General features: G+C 41.7%; 1 protein-coding gene and 1 pseudogene across 1 annotated transcript; one reads left to right on the top strand and one right to left on the bottom strand.

Moving 5' to 3' along the window:
* The first annotated feature begins 8434 nt into the window (after positions 1-8434).
* Positions 8435-11219, top strand: LOC108955777 (annotated as a pseudogene).
* Positions 11220-12917: 1698 nt separating this feature from the next.
* LOC104423910 lies at positions 12918-14517 on the bottom strand. The gene has a single exon (XM_018864179.2). It carries the CDS (start codon positions 14515-14517, stop codon positions 13411-13413), a length of 1107 nt encoding a protein of 368 aa, XP_018719724.1. The 3' UTR covers positions 12918-13410.
* Positions 14518-16470: the final 1953 nt, after the last annotated feature.

A 16470-nucleotide genomic window follows, 5' to 3' on the forward strand; every position in this document is an offset into this window, starting at 1 on the left:
GTACAAAATCCCCAACGAGGTAGATCCTTTTGCAAGACCCCCACCTCAACGAAAAGGCCAAAAGATAAAATTTTCCAAAGGTACTGGACGGAGATTCCTCCGTTGATACTCTTGGTGAATGTGATAAATACCAATTCATGGTTTCTTATGCACCACCTCCATCACCAGAGCCCAGTACTATATCTCAAGCCTTACCAGATCCACCAAAAATACCACCTCCATCACCTCCTCGGAAAAAGCAAGTTCTCTCCCCATTCTATAAGCCAATCCTTAAGTGGGCTAAGAAACATTCCTACCCACTTGAAGTTCCATCAGAAGCACCATCCACTTCTTCAATAGCCATGTTCCAAGAGACTGATTTTCCTCCCCTTGTCAAGGAAGGATCAAAACTCTCGTTCCCTGCTACGGAAGAGTTTATTGATCCTCATAGCAGATACCGCCATGTTCCTAAAGTTCCTACTCCCACTGATGTGGATGAACATGGGAGACAGAAAAAAACCTCTGCTGCTGAGGCCGTCCTAAATTGGCAATCAGAAACTCTGTTAGCACAGAACAATGCCTTCAAGGCTATTGATTCCAAAATCGGAAATGTGCAACAAGACCTCCGACGATATGATGAGGATGCTTGTTCATGAGTCCAATGTGAAAGTGGTGCGAAGCTCATTTTTTTGGTTGAGTAGACTCTACATGATCAGGAAAACGCTTTTGCATATGGTGTTATAAATATTAAAAATAGATGATTACAAGAACTTTCCATCTTGTCCCATATCTCGATGAGCGGTTAGCGGATACGAAATTTCTATTATTGTGTCATCTTAAATTTGCTAAATATGTATTGGTATTTTATAGTTTAGTTGCACAATATTGTATTGTTGATGGATGTGTAATTTGAATTTGTAGGTTTGCTTTTTTAGGAAGTATAAAAAATAAGACGAAAAAATTATCGATCGATCCGGGTTGACCACAGAACCGGACCGAACCCATTGGGTCGGTCCGGTCCTTGGTCCCAGGCTCAATAGGGTCGGTCCTCGGTCCAAAAAATTGACCGACACTGTACGGGTGGTCCTAGGGTTAGGGGGTGGCCCGGACCAACCCGGACCATGCTCACCCCTAAATATACTTGACTATTCTAAAAAATACCATGTATTTACAATTACATCCGCAACCACATAGGGCGATATAATTGGTCGACCAGTAAATACATGTGATAGATGTAAAACAACAATAGTCTTCCTTCGCACTCATGTCTCTCTCAATTTCAGAACAACTGCTTTCCTAGACACGTCCCATAGGCCATATCTATTCATGACTGCCCGTAACATGCTAAAGTAACAACATTGATCTTTCACTTCGAGAACATAGTCAGAAGTAACATAGGGCACAAAAATTGAGGTAAATTATAAATTACCTCAAGGGCTCACACAATGAGTAAATAGGGATAATATTACTCACCTTTGATTGTCGGTCGTATAATGCACATGTAGTATGAATTACATGCTATAGTGGATTACTCTTTCTATAAGAGCGTATATCATTTATCAAATATATCCACTATACAGATCTTAGCCTAAATATAGTCACGTGCTTCTCACGTACTCATGTTTAGCCCGAGTGCTATATCAACTTGCTTTCTATAGCGCCCAATTAAGTACTCGCATCCGGTATCTTTCAAGCATACATGATTGTGGGAATATCATATTCGGTCTTGTTATAAACAAATCACAGACCTCATCTTGACTCCAATCAAGGCGACATATTTTATGTACCAGACTTGCTCTTCAGCTTTTATTTATACATAACATCTCATCTCAATGTGCTATCTAAAGCACTTGAGGTGATTGCTCGTGTGAGAGAGCCAATCATTGCCTGCTGACATACTTTTCAATAATACATGTGTGTTTGTGCTAGTCTCATAGTGGATTTGTACTTATTGATAAAACATCAAATCACTAATAAATAAACAAGTACAATACATCTGTCCACAAATACATAAACCAATGATTCTCTACAATAACAGATATCACATTCTACGCAATCCTAGTGGGTCAAGAATATGTCTCTAGGAATGGCCTTCGTAAATGGATCAGCAACCATTCTATTAGTTGAAATGTATTGCAGAATCACTTCTTTCTGCGCTATAATATCTCTGATAAAGTTATTCTTTATGTCAATGTGCTTTGTCCTTCCATGATATTTGGGATCTTTCATATAGGCAATGGCTGCTTGACTATCGCAATAAACTGTCACCGGTCTTGGAACTTCAGTGACAGTGGCTAAATTTTCCAAGAAACGTTTTAGCTATACTGCTTCTTGCACTACGGCAGAACATGCAATAAATTCTACCTCTATCGTAGACAAGGCCGTGCATGTCTGTTTCTTGCTATTCCAAGAAATCGCACCTCCATTGAGCAAGAACGCATATCCAGAAGTTGATTTACGCTCATCCAAGTCTCCACCCCAATCGGCATTTGAATAGCTTAATAGGCGTAAATCATTCCCTTGATAACAAAGTCGATAGTCCATAGTGCCCTTCAAGTATCTCAGGATCCTCTTCACTGTTTTCCAGTGTACTTGATCGGGATTTGATTGATATCGGCTCACCAATCCCACGACATAGCATATGTCGGGTCGAGTACACATCATAGCATACATCAAACTTCCGATCGCACTAGCGTAAGAAACAGTTTCCATCACTTTAATTTTTTTCTAGAGAGTATTTAGGCCTTCACCTTGCATGACAGGGGTATCTATGGGATTACAATGCTGCATATTGAAACGCTCAAGAATTTTCATAATATAAGACTCTTGTGATAAAGTAAGGAGTTTCCTCGATTGATCTCTTTCGATCTTAACTCCCAATATATAAGCAGCTTCTCCCATGTCCTTCATCTCAAAATTGGAGGACAACCATTCTTTTATGGTGATAACCAAAACCTTGTCATTTCCAGTTAACAGAATATCGTCCACATAAAGTGTTAAAATCACAAATTTATCTTTGGACCGCTTGACATATACACAGTGGTCTTCTTCAATCATCGTAAAACCAAAAGTTATTATTGCTCGATGAAAACGAAGATACCACTGTCTAGATGATTGCTTAAGGCCATATATTGAGCGATAAAGCTTGCAAACTTTATACTCTTGACATTTAGCTATGAAACCTATTGGTTGTTTCATATAGATTTCCTCATCTAATTCTCCATTGAGAAATACCGTCTTTACATCTATTTGATGTAATTCTAGGTCCAAATGTGCAACGATGGCTAGAATAAGGCGTATTGAGGCAAACCTTATAGCTAGTGAAAAAGTTTCCTCATAATCTATACCCTCTTGTTGAGTATAACCTTTTACCACAAGGCGGGCCTTATACTTTTCAATGGATCCATCCGCCCTTCGCTTAATCTTGAAGACCCATTTGTTTCCAATGGCCTTACGATTGGGTGGTAGATCAATCAAGTCCCAGACATGGTTTGCTCTCATTGACTCCATCTCATCTTCCAAAGCTTTTCTCCATTCTTCCTTGTCAGAGGATGAGATAGCCTCTTGAATAGTCTTAGGTTCGGCATCGTCATTTTGAGCAATCATAAATGCTTCCCCTTCAATCTCAAAACGACGACGGGGAATACTTTTACGATTACTTTTACGCAATTAAATTTCTCTTGAATTCAATTCATCAGGCGATGCAACACTCCCACTAGGTCTTATGTGTTGAGGTAAATCTTCATTTCCCTCTACAATATCAGTGGGTGTGTTATTAGGATCTTCCATCTCATATAATTGAAAGTCCTTATCAATCTCACCTCTACTAGGAAAATCGTTCTCCAAGAACGTGACATCTCGTGACTCCATTTCGGTCATACTTCCATCAGCTTGTTCACCTATGAACACGTACCATTTGGAGTGTTCGGAATATCTTATAAAGATATATTTATTCCCTCTAGGACCTAATTTGCCATGTTTATGGGAAGAATCATGAACATAAGCTGCACATCCCCATGGATGTAGACTACTCAAGTCTGGTTTCTTACCAGTCCATAATTCATAAGGGGTGGAAGTGACCGATTTTGAGGGCACACGGTTAAGTATATAGGCAACAGTCAATAACGCATCTCCCCAATAGGAGATAAGTAAATTTACTTGCACCATCATAGACCTAACTATTTCCAATAGGGTTCTATTCCTTCTCTCAGCTTCCCCATTTTGTTGTGGAGTACTAGGAATAGTCAATTGTCGTACAATTCCCTTTTCATCACAAAGAGTCTTGAATTGCTCCGATAGATACTCACGTCCACGATCGGTTCCCAATGCCTTTATTGTTCTGTTCAACTGATTCTCTACCATCGCTATATATCGTCTAAAGCAGTCTAATGCTTCTGACTTATGGGAGATCAGAAAGATATAACCGAAACGTGTGAAGTCATCTATGAAAGTGATGAAATATGAGGCTCCATGCCTCGCCCTCACATTCAAAGGACCACAAATGTCAGAATGTATGAGATGTAATGGAAATTCAGCTCTAGTCCCTTTACCGAATGGTTTTCTAGTTGCTTTTCCCGCTAGACAATGTTCACATACGGATAGACTAACATTAGTGAGTGACCCTAAAAGGCCTTCTCTAGCTAATCTTTGCATTCTTTGCAATCCAATGTGACCTAATCTAGCATGCCAAGTACTTGCATCAACCTCAATGTTATTAGAAGATGCAATTAAAGAAAAACAACAATCAACATTAACATTGTACTGATCATAATCAATGTCTAACACCATAAAACCATTCGATACATAACCCGAACCATAATAAACTGTTCCATACAAAATGTCAACACAATCACCATGGAAATTCAATACGTAACCTAAGCTAAGAAGAACAACTACAGAGACCAAGTTTCGTCGAATATCTGGAGCAAAAAAGACATCATGCAGGAATAGGTTTCGACCACCACGTAAGATTAATTTACATGTGCCGATACCTTTCACTTCAACTCTTGAGTTATTCCCAACATATATTCATCTTCTTCCAGGCGGTATCCGACGATACTCCACAAATGCTTCTCGGTCTCTAGCTACATGGTCTGTTACTCCTGAGTCTACAGTCCACATTGGATTAGATTCAGTAAGCATTACAGTACTAAAAACAAAAGCATTACTCAAAGTAATGGAGTAATAGGGTACCTTTTTCGGCTCAGTGCATTCACGAGCAAAGTGACCCATCTTGCCACAATTGTGGCACTCCATCTTGGCCTTGCCCTTCTTCCCACCACGCTTCTTGCGTCGGAAGGTCTTAGCCCTCTTGGGTCCCTGATCAATCATCTTCCCTTTGTTGTTGAACTGAAGATTCCTCTTGCGCTTGAAGCCCGAAGCTTTGCGCGAACTCGATTCAGCAACATAAGCATGGGTAGAGGATCTCGCAGCCTCTAGGCACTCATCCTCTAATTCCAAATGATGCGCAATACCATCAAAAGTGACGATGTTCTCATTATGCGTCATATTGATCTTCATATGCTCCCAATTATCAGGAAGAGACCTTATAACAGCCTGAACTTGATGTTCATCAGTAAGGGACTGACCTGCCGACTTCAGCTCACGGATCATGTTTGATCTCCCGAAGATGCTGTCTCATCGTTACATTTGGGTGCTTTCAGAATGTGTCAAACTTGATGGTGAGTCTCATTAGCTTAGTGGCAGATGTACCCCCAAACTTATCTTTCAAGGTAACCCACATAACTTGAGCTTTGTCATAACTCTCAAACTCACACATGAGATCATCTTGCATACAGCTCAGCAACGTGATGCGAGTAATGCTGTTTTTTTTTTAACAAGCTTGATAAGCTTCCAAATCTCTCCTGTGTTGAACTGAAGTTCCATGCTCAGGTTCATCCATGGTATGGTTGAGGGTTTCCAAAACCTCTTGCTCCTCAAAAATGTATTGAACCTTTCGGTGCCAAATATCATAATCGTCATCGTTCAGCTTCTCACCCTTATTGAGGTCAGCCACAATGGTCTTGGATGTCAAAACCATAATCAATTGCTATAACACATTGACATAATAAACGCAGAATCAATACTAGCACACTTTACAGAGTAACACAGATTTAATTTGCAGCAAAGACAAACTAGATTAATGATAATTCAACAAAAGACACAAAAGCAAAAGTTCACTATGTTCCCAATCAACTTCTATCTACAATTGTTCTATTATCATTAATTAGTTTAATTTGCGCAAATTTTAAGTTCTAGGTGAGAACTCCTTTCAATTCTACCAACCTACGAACTCCCACTAGGAAAAATAATTACATGACCTTATGTAATTTCTATATTTTTCCTTAATACAAAAAATATAGCATGATAATAACCAACGTATAAACAACAATCATGCTTCAACTATAATCAAAATTGCAATTCAACATGTAATGGATTTCCTACCATTGTTTGAATTTTCTAGCAACTAGAAAATTGCAAGTATATTAAAATATATATATCATATCATTGAACCAAGCTCTACACAGCATATATAACATCATTTGCACACAAGCTAGCTACTGTATTTCCTAAATCACAAGAAAATACAAGCTACAAATGAATAAACTGCATTAACCCCAAAAAATACGCGTACATAGGGTTTCCAAAGCATTTTCATACATTTATAAAATTCAAAAGTATAAAATAATTAGACCACAGTGTAGAGAACATTCATACGAACCAAACGTCGCTGACCACGCCCCAATCGGAGCTCGCACGCGCCCCCAGGCGCCGCCTGAGTGCGCGGTGCGTGTGGCGCACGCGCCAGCGAGCCAAACGGCTCCTGGCCAATCCGACCGGTTCGACCAGTTCGACCACGCGGACCGATTGACTGGTCAACGGTCGGGTCGGGTCGGGTCAACCAGGTTGAATCTCGGGTCACGAGTCGGGTCAAGGTTGCCGGTCGGGTCGGATCACCGGCCAAAGACCGGCCGGCCAACTGCCGCCGGCGCTGACGTTATCCCAGCGGTTACCAACCGTTGGATGACATCATCAACGACGTCATCCATGACGTCATCGAGCGTCGCGTTGCTTCGCGCGCGTGACGCACACGCATCGATTAGCCGACTGGCGCGTGTTGCGCACGCGCTGGCATCCCCAGCGCGTCAGGTGCATGAGACCCACACGCAGCGGCTTCTGACCGCGCGTGTGGGCGCGTCCGGCGTCTTCCGGTCGCGCTCGAACCACCGTTAGACTCGTCTCGACGAGTACTTTCATCGTGTATATTCAAAAGTTGATTTTGGCCAAAAAAATAATTTGAAAAACGGCCAAAACCTCACGAATGCACGCGACCCTGAACCCGTTCTTCGCTTCGGTTCGAATTCGAGTTTTCATATTGCAATTCCGACCAATAAACATAAAAACAGTGTAGAATACAATCTCTTGATCTCAATATCAAACGGTAAATGAGAAAATTCGATGAAAAACAAGACAGAAATCACAACCGGGCTCTGATACCAATATTGGAATTCAAGTCGGTGGAAGACGATTTACTTGATTCCGATGCGCAAATAGCAAATAGCCCCGGAACGAACGTTGAATTGCTGATGAAATCACGAACAACAGTTCCTCACGTTAGTCTGAATGCAATCACAAGGAAAGCACCCGATTTCCACGGCGTAAATGTCGATTGTTCTTGCAAAACTGAAATGGAATGCCACCTTCTTCTTCGATGGAGAGGGAGAGAAATTTTGGTGCGTATGTTTGCCAACCAATCCAACGGTTGTGTTCGGGAGGCTTTTATACGTCTCCCTTCGTACCCCTCCATTAGTGTCTTTCCATCGTAACGCATCAAGACGAAATGGTGCGGTCCAATCGCACCCTATCGTGGACGTACTGGCTAAAGTACTACAAATAGACTTAATTGATAAAACATGAAAAGATTCGGAATCGAATTAACTAAATCAAAAGACTCATGAGTAAATTTATATTAATGCAATAAGCTCGAGACTTTTGTGGTACTTTCTTCGGCATTTCGTCGTACAAGTCGACAGGAAATGCACGACAGGGAATGCACGTGGAGGGTGGTCTGTTGTTTATTATGAAGATCCGAATGATGTGGAGTCCAAAGTACGAACTTAGGCTGGGGCGGGGGATCGAAGACATTAAATTGCGATGGCTCGGACGGAGTGGGGGGAGGGGCCTTCGGCTCCATCGGCCCATTCCCGCGATTCGGCAGCGCAGCCACGTGTCCCCTCCGCTCGCCCCGACGACGTTTCGAACGCTCCAAAGACTTTTCTCTCCTCCTCTAGACGTCGCACGGTCCGCCCGAAGTGCATCTGGGCCTGGACGTGGGCCGAGAGAGCTGCTGGGGGGCCCAAGATATCCAGCTCCGTCCGGCCCAAGGCCCAAGGCCCATCAGAAGTCTCGTCGACTGGTTCCGCCATGCTTTGAGCGGTCCTCCCGCTCTGCTCGCGGCTGCTCAGCCATGCCGATGGCGATGGCGAAACCGCTCTCCCTCGCCCCCAAATCCCTCCTCTTCCTCCGCCCCTTCGTGTCTCCCGCCGTCCTCGCTCTCTCGTCGTCCTCGTTTCCCTCCGCGCCGCCGCGTTTCTTCTCCACCACCTCCACCCCCTACCCTCTCCAGTACGACCTCATCGTCAACCGCCCGACCCAGTCCTCGCTCGCCAGGACCCGCCCCCGTCTCGGTGGCGGCGGCGGCGGCGAGAGCGCCCCCGGCCCCGAGCCGGACGCCTCCGAGAGGCCGGACGTGGAGCTCGGGTTCGACGACTGGGCGGACCGGAAGCTCTCGCCGGGGGCGGATCCGGGGATGGACAAGTCGAAGAGGAAGTACTACAGCAAGAGGATGAAGAGGATGTACGGGTCCGATTCCGAGGACGAGAGGAGGCGGAGTGAGGCGGAGGCCCGAGGTGGTGGAGTTCCATAGGTTGCACAAGAGGGAGGAGGAGCTGTACTTCTACGATGCGTTCGCTTACCCGTGGGAGAAGGACAAGCATTACAAGATGGTGTATCAGCTGGAGAAGAAGTATTTCCCCGAGCATTGCCTCGATAAGGCGTTCCTCGAGCCTGGAGAGAGTGGTGGGACGAAGGGAAATGCGGGCGCGAAGGGGAAGAAGGATAAGAGGAGAGTGAACGAGGGTAAGGAAAAGATGGAGGATAAGAAATTGGTGTTCTTTGAGAAGGAGGAGAAGAAGGATGGTGATGATATGACGAGGGAGGAGGGGAAGAAGGATGTGATGGAGAAGAAGGTGGAGGAGTTCTTCAAGTGTTTGAAGAAAGTCCCCAGTGAGAAGAATGCGGTGACTGAGGGCGAGCCCTATGTTTTGACTCGAAGTACTGAACTTCCTCCGAGATGGGATGGGCCTCATGGGACGGTGGTTTTGATAAACAAACCCAAAGGTGGGTCTTTAACTGAATAACTGAACTTTTTTCTTTTCCTAAAAAACTGATTAACTAAGTTGATTGTCTAGAAGTGTGGGTGAAAGCTTTGCCCGTACTGTTCACAAATGAGTCGAACAATTACTCTCAACACCTAGACATCTCTGATTGAAACTATATCTGCTACCTGGGCTTCTTCTTTCTCTCACTGAAGGATTTATTTTTCTGATGTGACGCTAAAGTGGCTTGAAACTACTTTTGTGGAATGGGAGTCATAGTGCTCAAGTATGATGATTTTCATCACCGTTTCTTTCATGAGATCTATTTTCTTATTGATTCTAGTATTCCAGAGAGTTTTTCTGTAAAGCATTTCAAATTATTAATTCCCACGGAAATGCTAGCTGAATAATTATGACTGTCTATGGTTTTAAGTTGGGATAAATGCAGAGATAAGAATCAAGGTTATGGCTGTCGGTTGACTGAGGACTTAAAGTTTTAAAAAAACCACAATCAGGTCTCAAGTTCACCGTTCATGGAAATCAGACATCAGAGATGACGTGTGGCAGTTGACCAATATTCAACGCAGGAGCCACATGGGATTTCCGATGCCTCAATTCCATTGAGAGCGAGCTTGAAATGTGATTTTGGTCTTTTAAGAACCTTAAGTCCTCAATTGACCAAAATAAAATTCGAAGTCCTCAATTGACAACATTAGTCCCTTTTATGTATTTATCCCGTTTTGCATTATGTAATGAGGCCTTCTTTTTCCTATTTCTTCCTTTGCAGACAAAATTTGATTCAGGGTAATGTGTTCAAAAGGGACGTACATCCGTTCTCTGTGTGCTGATTTTGGGAAGACCCTCGGCAGGTATTTACCAGGTTTCTAATCTCTATGATCCTTTGATGAATCACGGCTGAAAATGGAATTCATTGCGCCATTCCTTTGTTAACAACAGTGTCTGAAATGTTTACTGCTTTACTATCTTGAAATTGCAGCTGCGCTCATTTGACTGCTTTAAGGAGAGACTCAATAGGTAAAGTCCCTTCTGTGCTATTTTTTGAGTCTTGAATTAATCCATGTTTAAATCTTTTCTGCAAGTTATCTAGGGGTCGAGCATGAGGCGGTATGATATCGCATCACTGTCTTACTTGCAACCTTTTGGTGGGTATTTCTTTCTTCGCTTTGGATTCTAGGGCATGAGGGAGGGTCGTGCAGCAATTTGCCACATCTGTATGATATCGCTTGAGGCTGGCAAGGCCGACCCTCACCGGTTGTGGCCTCTGGCCGGTCGCCGGAGGTTGGGCGATTGGAAGTGGAAAAAAAAAAAAAGAGGAAAGAAATTTAAAAAAAAATTAAAAATTAAAAACATAACAAAATAATTTTAAAATTTTTTAAAAATTTGTTCACGTTATCACCGGCGTCCACGTCGGTAAATTCCAGTCAAAATTGATCAAATGGACTTAATTGACAAAAAGTAAAAAGATTTATAACTTAATTGACAAAATTAAAAAAATTACTTAATTAATAAAATTGCAATAGGTTTAGAACCTTTTGGATAATTTTTTTACAATCATGGTGTGATAATAAGCTAAAGCTAAGTCAATGGGCTGGTGGTACGGTTCAGCCTAGGCATCTTTGCCTCATGTGTCATATCCCTCCTGTCCTGTGCATGGAGGTATTGTAATGATATTCAGGAATAGTAGGATATTCTTCTTTGTCAATTTGCATTGGACTGAGCTCGTGTCATTTGACTGGGAACGGAGTGTGTGTAGGTCACCTTGAAGTAATCAAACCCAGAAGCAAAAATGATGATGGCAGTGTCCAATCGGTAATACAATTAAAAAGAAAAAAACAAAGTTAGGCTCTTTGGTAAAATTTATTTATGTTTCCGAAACAACTATTTCCGCTCTTTTTGTTTCTAACGAAAAAGAATAAAAATCCATTTGATAAGAATTTTATTCTTGAGAATAAAAAATTTTTTTTTTTATTTTCAGGAATATATTTGAAACAGAAACAAAAAAAAAAAAATAACTTCTTATTTCTAGAAATAATTTCTAGAATCTATTTTTTCTTTCACCTCTCTTCTTCTCTTTCTTTTCTTCTTCTCCGTCTTCTTCTTCCTTTTGGTTGGTCATCGGCCTTGGCCATGGCCCGGCGTCGGCCGATCGGCAAACGAGGGCCGGCGATCTCGCCAGAGCATCGCCAACCCCTAAAATGCTGAGCCACGACAAGCCTCGGCCTCGGCCGGCAGCCTCCAGCCGAGCTCACCGAGATCTCACCCACCAATTGCTGGCCAAATAGAAAAAAAATATATATATATATATATATATATATATATATATATAATAGAAGAACTAAAACTTAAAAGAAATAAAAAAAACTAAAAATTCTACCAAATGTATTTCTATCCCGAGAATAGAAATTTTTGAAAGAAATTATCAAATGCGTTCTTTTGCTCCGAAATTATTCTCAATAATAAAATTAGAAAAAATAATTTCTTATAAAAAATTGTTCCCAAACAAAATCGTTACCAAACGCACCCTTAGTGTAATAAGATAAGATTGATAGGTAAACTAGGCAGCCTCTTAATGAGGAACATATTTAAAAGGTTGAAATGCCAAGGACTATCAATCACTGGAGCTGGCAGTGATTTGAGCTATCCAAATCAATGTTTCTTGTTTTGATTAATGAAAATCGCCCTGAGCGTAGTTTTCGCCCCCAATGAGGATCTTGAATTTTAAAGTGGTTTTTGCACAATGATTAACTCACGTTTATTCTTAGAGATCACGTTTGGCATAAACCTCCCCTCGCACACCTTGAGGCTGTCCAGATACTACTCAGACCCCAGCGGTTCCACCTAATCTGGCATATTCCAGTCTCCTTGCTTAAGGACACCTTTGAAAAACTCAAATCTATTGGCACGAATTTAAGCTTACCATCCCTTTCTTATCCATCCGCAACTTAGCAAAACCACACGAAACGATTGCACGATTGCTCAATTGCTCAAGTTGGTAGAAGTCTGTCTCAGTGTTTTCATAGCAGAAGAAAGGACGAAAAGGAAGAAGGATTCGGGTAACGATAGTCACATTTGACCATCCCCTTCTTCTGCATCCGTAACTTAGCAAAACCACACGAAACGATTGCTCAAGTCAGTAGAAGTCTGTCTCAGTGTTTTCATAGCAGAAGAAAGGACGAAAAGGAAGAAAGAACGTGTCTCGGATAACGATAGTCGCATTTGACTAATCTATGGGAGAATAAAAGGTTCAGAACAGTTCCATCATAAAGAAGACATCCACATGAACTGTTCCCGCGGGCAGTGCCTCCATTCAGTTTCACTTCTCAGAAGTGAATTTTATTTTGTCCTCTCTTTGATTTTTTTTGCTTGCGACTTGCACTAAATATGTGTCGACCATTTGAATAAGTGTTTAACAGTCAACCCACGCTGCACATGGACTGAACCAATAACAGGCTGTCATCCAACCATAAGGCTCATGTCAAATCAAACTAAATACAACATGTACAGGGACACCGGATGAAGAAACAAGAAGAGAAATGGAGATGAGGCACACCCTACTCTGCAATAAGAATGTAAAGAATTAATCTGCATCCGCTCGATGGAGGTCCTCTGATGATACATGAATAGATTTAGATTAGATTAACACAACAAAATTCCCAGCAAAGAAAATGGTGGGAAAAATGAACTACCCTATATTATAGACCGGAGAGATCGAGCAATCCCCACAAGAGGTGGGTATGCAATCTCACAAGGGTCAGGACAAACTAACTCCTCCTCCAACAACAATATCGAAAACCCCAAAGCACGATGTGCCCCAAATCCGGCACTCAAAGAACTCGAGTCCCAAAATAACTAGAATGACTCCATCCACAAGGTTTCAAGAACATGCAAGTTCTTCAAATGCCTCGCTAGAGAATGACGCATAAGGTTTAGTAGGTGCATGAGATGCTGAAATTAAATCTCCAAGATCGTAATTGACAGTCTTCCCAGGGAGCTGTTTTCTCGTGGCCAAACATGCCAATATAAGCCACCTTACTCAGCCACTCTCTCTCTTGCAGTTCCCTGGCAGCAAATATTTGTACTTCTCTGCATTGTTTAACAAATAGGCAGGAAGATGAACAGCTGAGTAAGAATGAGGGATGTTCCCCAACTTCGCGATTATCTCTTTAAACGTGTGTTCTTCAGGAAACATGTCAAATAGATCAGCCCCTTTGCAGATGATATCCTGAATCCTTGTCGGGTCTAAATAATGAGAAAATCGGACCCGGTCACTGTGGCCGTAAGCTTTCATCTTGAATATGAACTCACTTATGCGGCGAAAGCAGAAGCTACAATGCCAACCTGAATCAGCCAACAAGTCGTCGCTCTGTCTAAAATGCGCATATCTCGTACTACGAGATTGATACCTGTGGACCGATGCTCTCCAGCTTTTGTTATCTACAAAGAACTCAAAAGAGTACAAATAATTCTTCAGCTGCAAATGAAGTTTAGGTGGGATGTCATCACACCACCTGAGAAGATTGATCGTGTGTGCACTAGGTATCTCGTCCAAGTCTGACATAATCAACAAGTCATCATCCTCAATGCCAGCACGCCTCAGAAGCTGCTCTAGAGCGATTCTCTGATAAGCGTCTTCAACAAATGGATTCTCTCCTTTCTTGAACCTTCCTCCAATCATACCATAAGTCAGCCGAGGCTCAACGAACTTGAACTTGTCTCGATTTTCCTTAAAAATCAGCCTCTTGAGGAGTCCAGTAAATGTTGAGTTTGACTCGAGGAGTACAAACTGTGTCACGTAAGGATACAATTCCTTCCACCGAATTGTCAGCATTTCAACCTCATTGTTGAACAGAATCGCATCATAGACCCGCCTCGGGAATTCACGGATTCCCCATCCATGAAGTTTGCAAAGAGTTTCCATCGACACGTTCTCATTATGATAATGCGGAATTACATGAAAAGGCTTTGGAGGGGGTTGCCATAGGGGTCTAAAGAAATAGGAAATCTTCTGTCCATGCAAGTACAGGCCGTAAATTCCTACTGGGATGACAACAAACAGAAATAGGTGTTTCTTCATATCTATCTGTCGAAGAACACGGCGAAGTCTCGACATACCCATAGCTGCACGAGTTGCCTGCTGCATATTAGAGGACAAAACTTTCTAAGATATCAAGTCAAAATACAGGGGCAGAAATACAAACTGAGGCACCAATCTTCCAGTCGAAAGAGAAATCGCGATCCAAGGCGTCTAATCCGAATATCCAAGTATCAAAGGCTAACAACATGAGCATCAAATTTTTGAAAATCAAGCAAAACCGTGAATGGTTCAGTAGACCTCGATGACATCGAAACGTTCTGAAAGTTGGCTATTCAGGAGATAATCATGTGATTCAAAGAGCAACTTCTCTAATATTTAAATTGATCGCGCCATGAATAATCCATAATAAAAAGAGGCAATGAAGCAGCAGGATTCCAGAATCCCACCAAAAAAAAAAAAAAGACTTTTACAATCTAGATTTTAAAGCAGAAGATTATGCCCGATTTTAAGGGCCAAAAGAACGAGAAAATGAATTATCTTCCCCAGCATTGTCAGCTGACGCCAAAAGGGCAAAATCTCATCTTTCTTTCTGATTGAAAAGGGGAATTCATTGTCTCCCCAGCACGAAGCAAGATAACTTTTTTTTTTTTTTTTTAACGAAAAGCAAATAAATTTCATCTTCTTGATAGAAAAACAAAACTGATAGGTTATACGCAAGAACAACATATGGCACACTCCCTAAATTTCTCCAAACTTGCAAAAAATAAAAAATAAAAAATCGGACTTTCCATCACCCCGAACTCAGAAAAACGACAACGAAGAGGTAGGAAAGATTTTCCCTGAAATTTCGAGAGAATCAATCCCGATGATGGAAATAATAACAACCCACTTCTTTCTTCTTCTTTTTTCGCAAGGACGTGGAAAAAGAGAAAGAGAAAGAAAAAGGGAGAGAGAGAGAGAGATAAAGAAGAAGCATTACCTGGCCACAAACGTCTTTGCAGATATCGTCAGTCCACGACCCGATGCGGAACAAGGCGACGGTTTGTCGAAGGGGGGTGTTGCCTTCTCTCTCTCTCTCTCTCGCTCTCGCTGTCTTTCTGTATTCTGTCTGCCGGGGGTTGGGAATTGGGGGAAAGAGAGGGAAGAGAGAAGAGAGAGCGTCGATTATAGCCGTTTGGTGGTTCCCCTTCCCTCTTCTGAATCCTGCACGGTGACGCCTGTCGCCCGGACGTACATATAGAGAAGGTAAAGCGTCAAAAAGCAACCAAAAAAAAAAAAATCCATTCCCCCCTGTTTTTTTATTGTGTACCAAAAGGAAAATGAGGAGTGATTTCCATTGATACCAATCGGTGGATTCAATTCACGTCCTGAAAAGACAAAAAGCAGGTTGGGTCAACGAGTGCAATCGTCAAATTTGATGGACTCGGACGTGGTCGCTAATCTGGCCGTTCGATCTAATTTTCACTTATAGCTCCACGCATTGATTTATTTTATTTAATTCGACTCATTTTTCATTCATTTGACGGAATAATATACACGTCGATATCCAAAATTATCTCCGTTTTCATTGGTGCCTTTTTGCATATCTTTGTCACGGAAATAAGTGGTCCGTGTCGAATTTGCTCGATATTATTATTTTGTCCTTTGCAGTTGACTTTCGGTCAATGTTGAAATGCATCTATTGCTGTTAGATATAGATGCAACATATTTTTCTTAAGCTTTGATTTATTTCCTAATTAGACCCTATCCTTTAAAGCTTCCAGAACAAAAGTACGACACTGCTTGCCAAAAAAAGAAAAAAAAGAAACATAATCCGTAGCATAGCAATAACTACGTCATGAAAATGGAAAGCAAAATACCTTTTCTCTTTTTGTGCTCTGACTCATAAAAATACCTATAAAGGCGAGTTAAATTCAAAATGAAAACGAAATGACGCGTGATATTAAATGATTGATAAGTCATTTTTGTCAAGAAGTGAAATGTTCAAACACAGTCATTGTCCGCTATATAATCAAAACAAGACAAATGTGAATTTTAATGCTAGCGTGTTAAGAAAAA

Source organism: Eucalyptus grandis, chromosome 10, assembly GCF_016545825.1.
Source record: "Eucalyptus grandis isolate ANBG69807.140 chromosome 10, ASM1654582v1, whole genome shotgun sequence".
NCBI classification, from domain to species: Eukaryota; Viridiplantae; Streptophyta; class Magnoliopsida; order Myrtales; family Myrtaceae; genus Eucalyptus; species Eucalyptus grandis.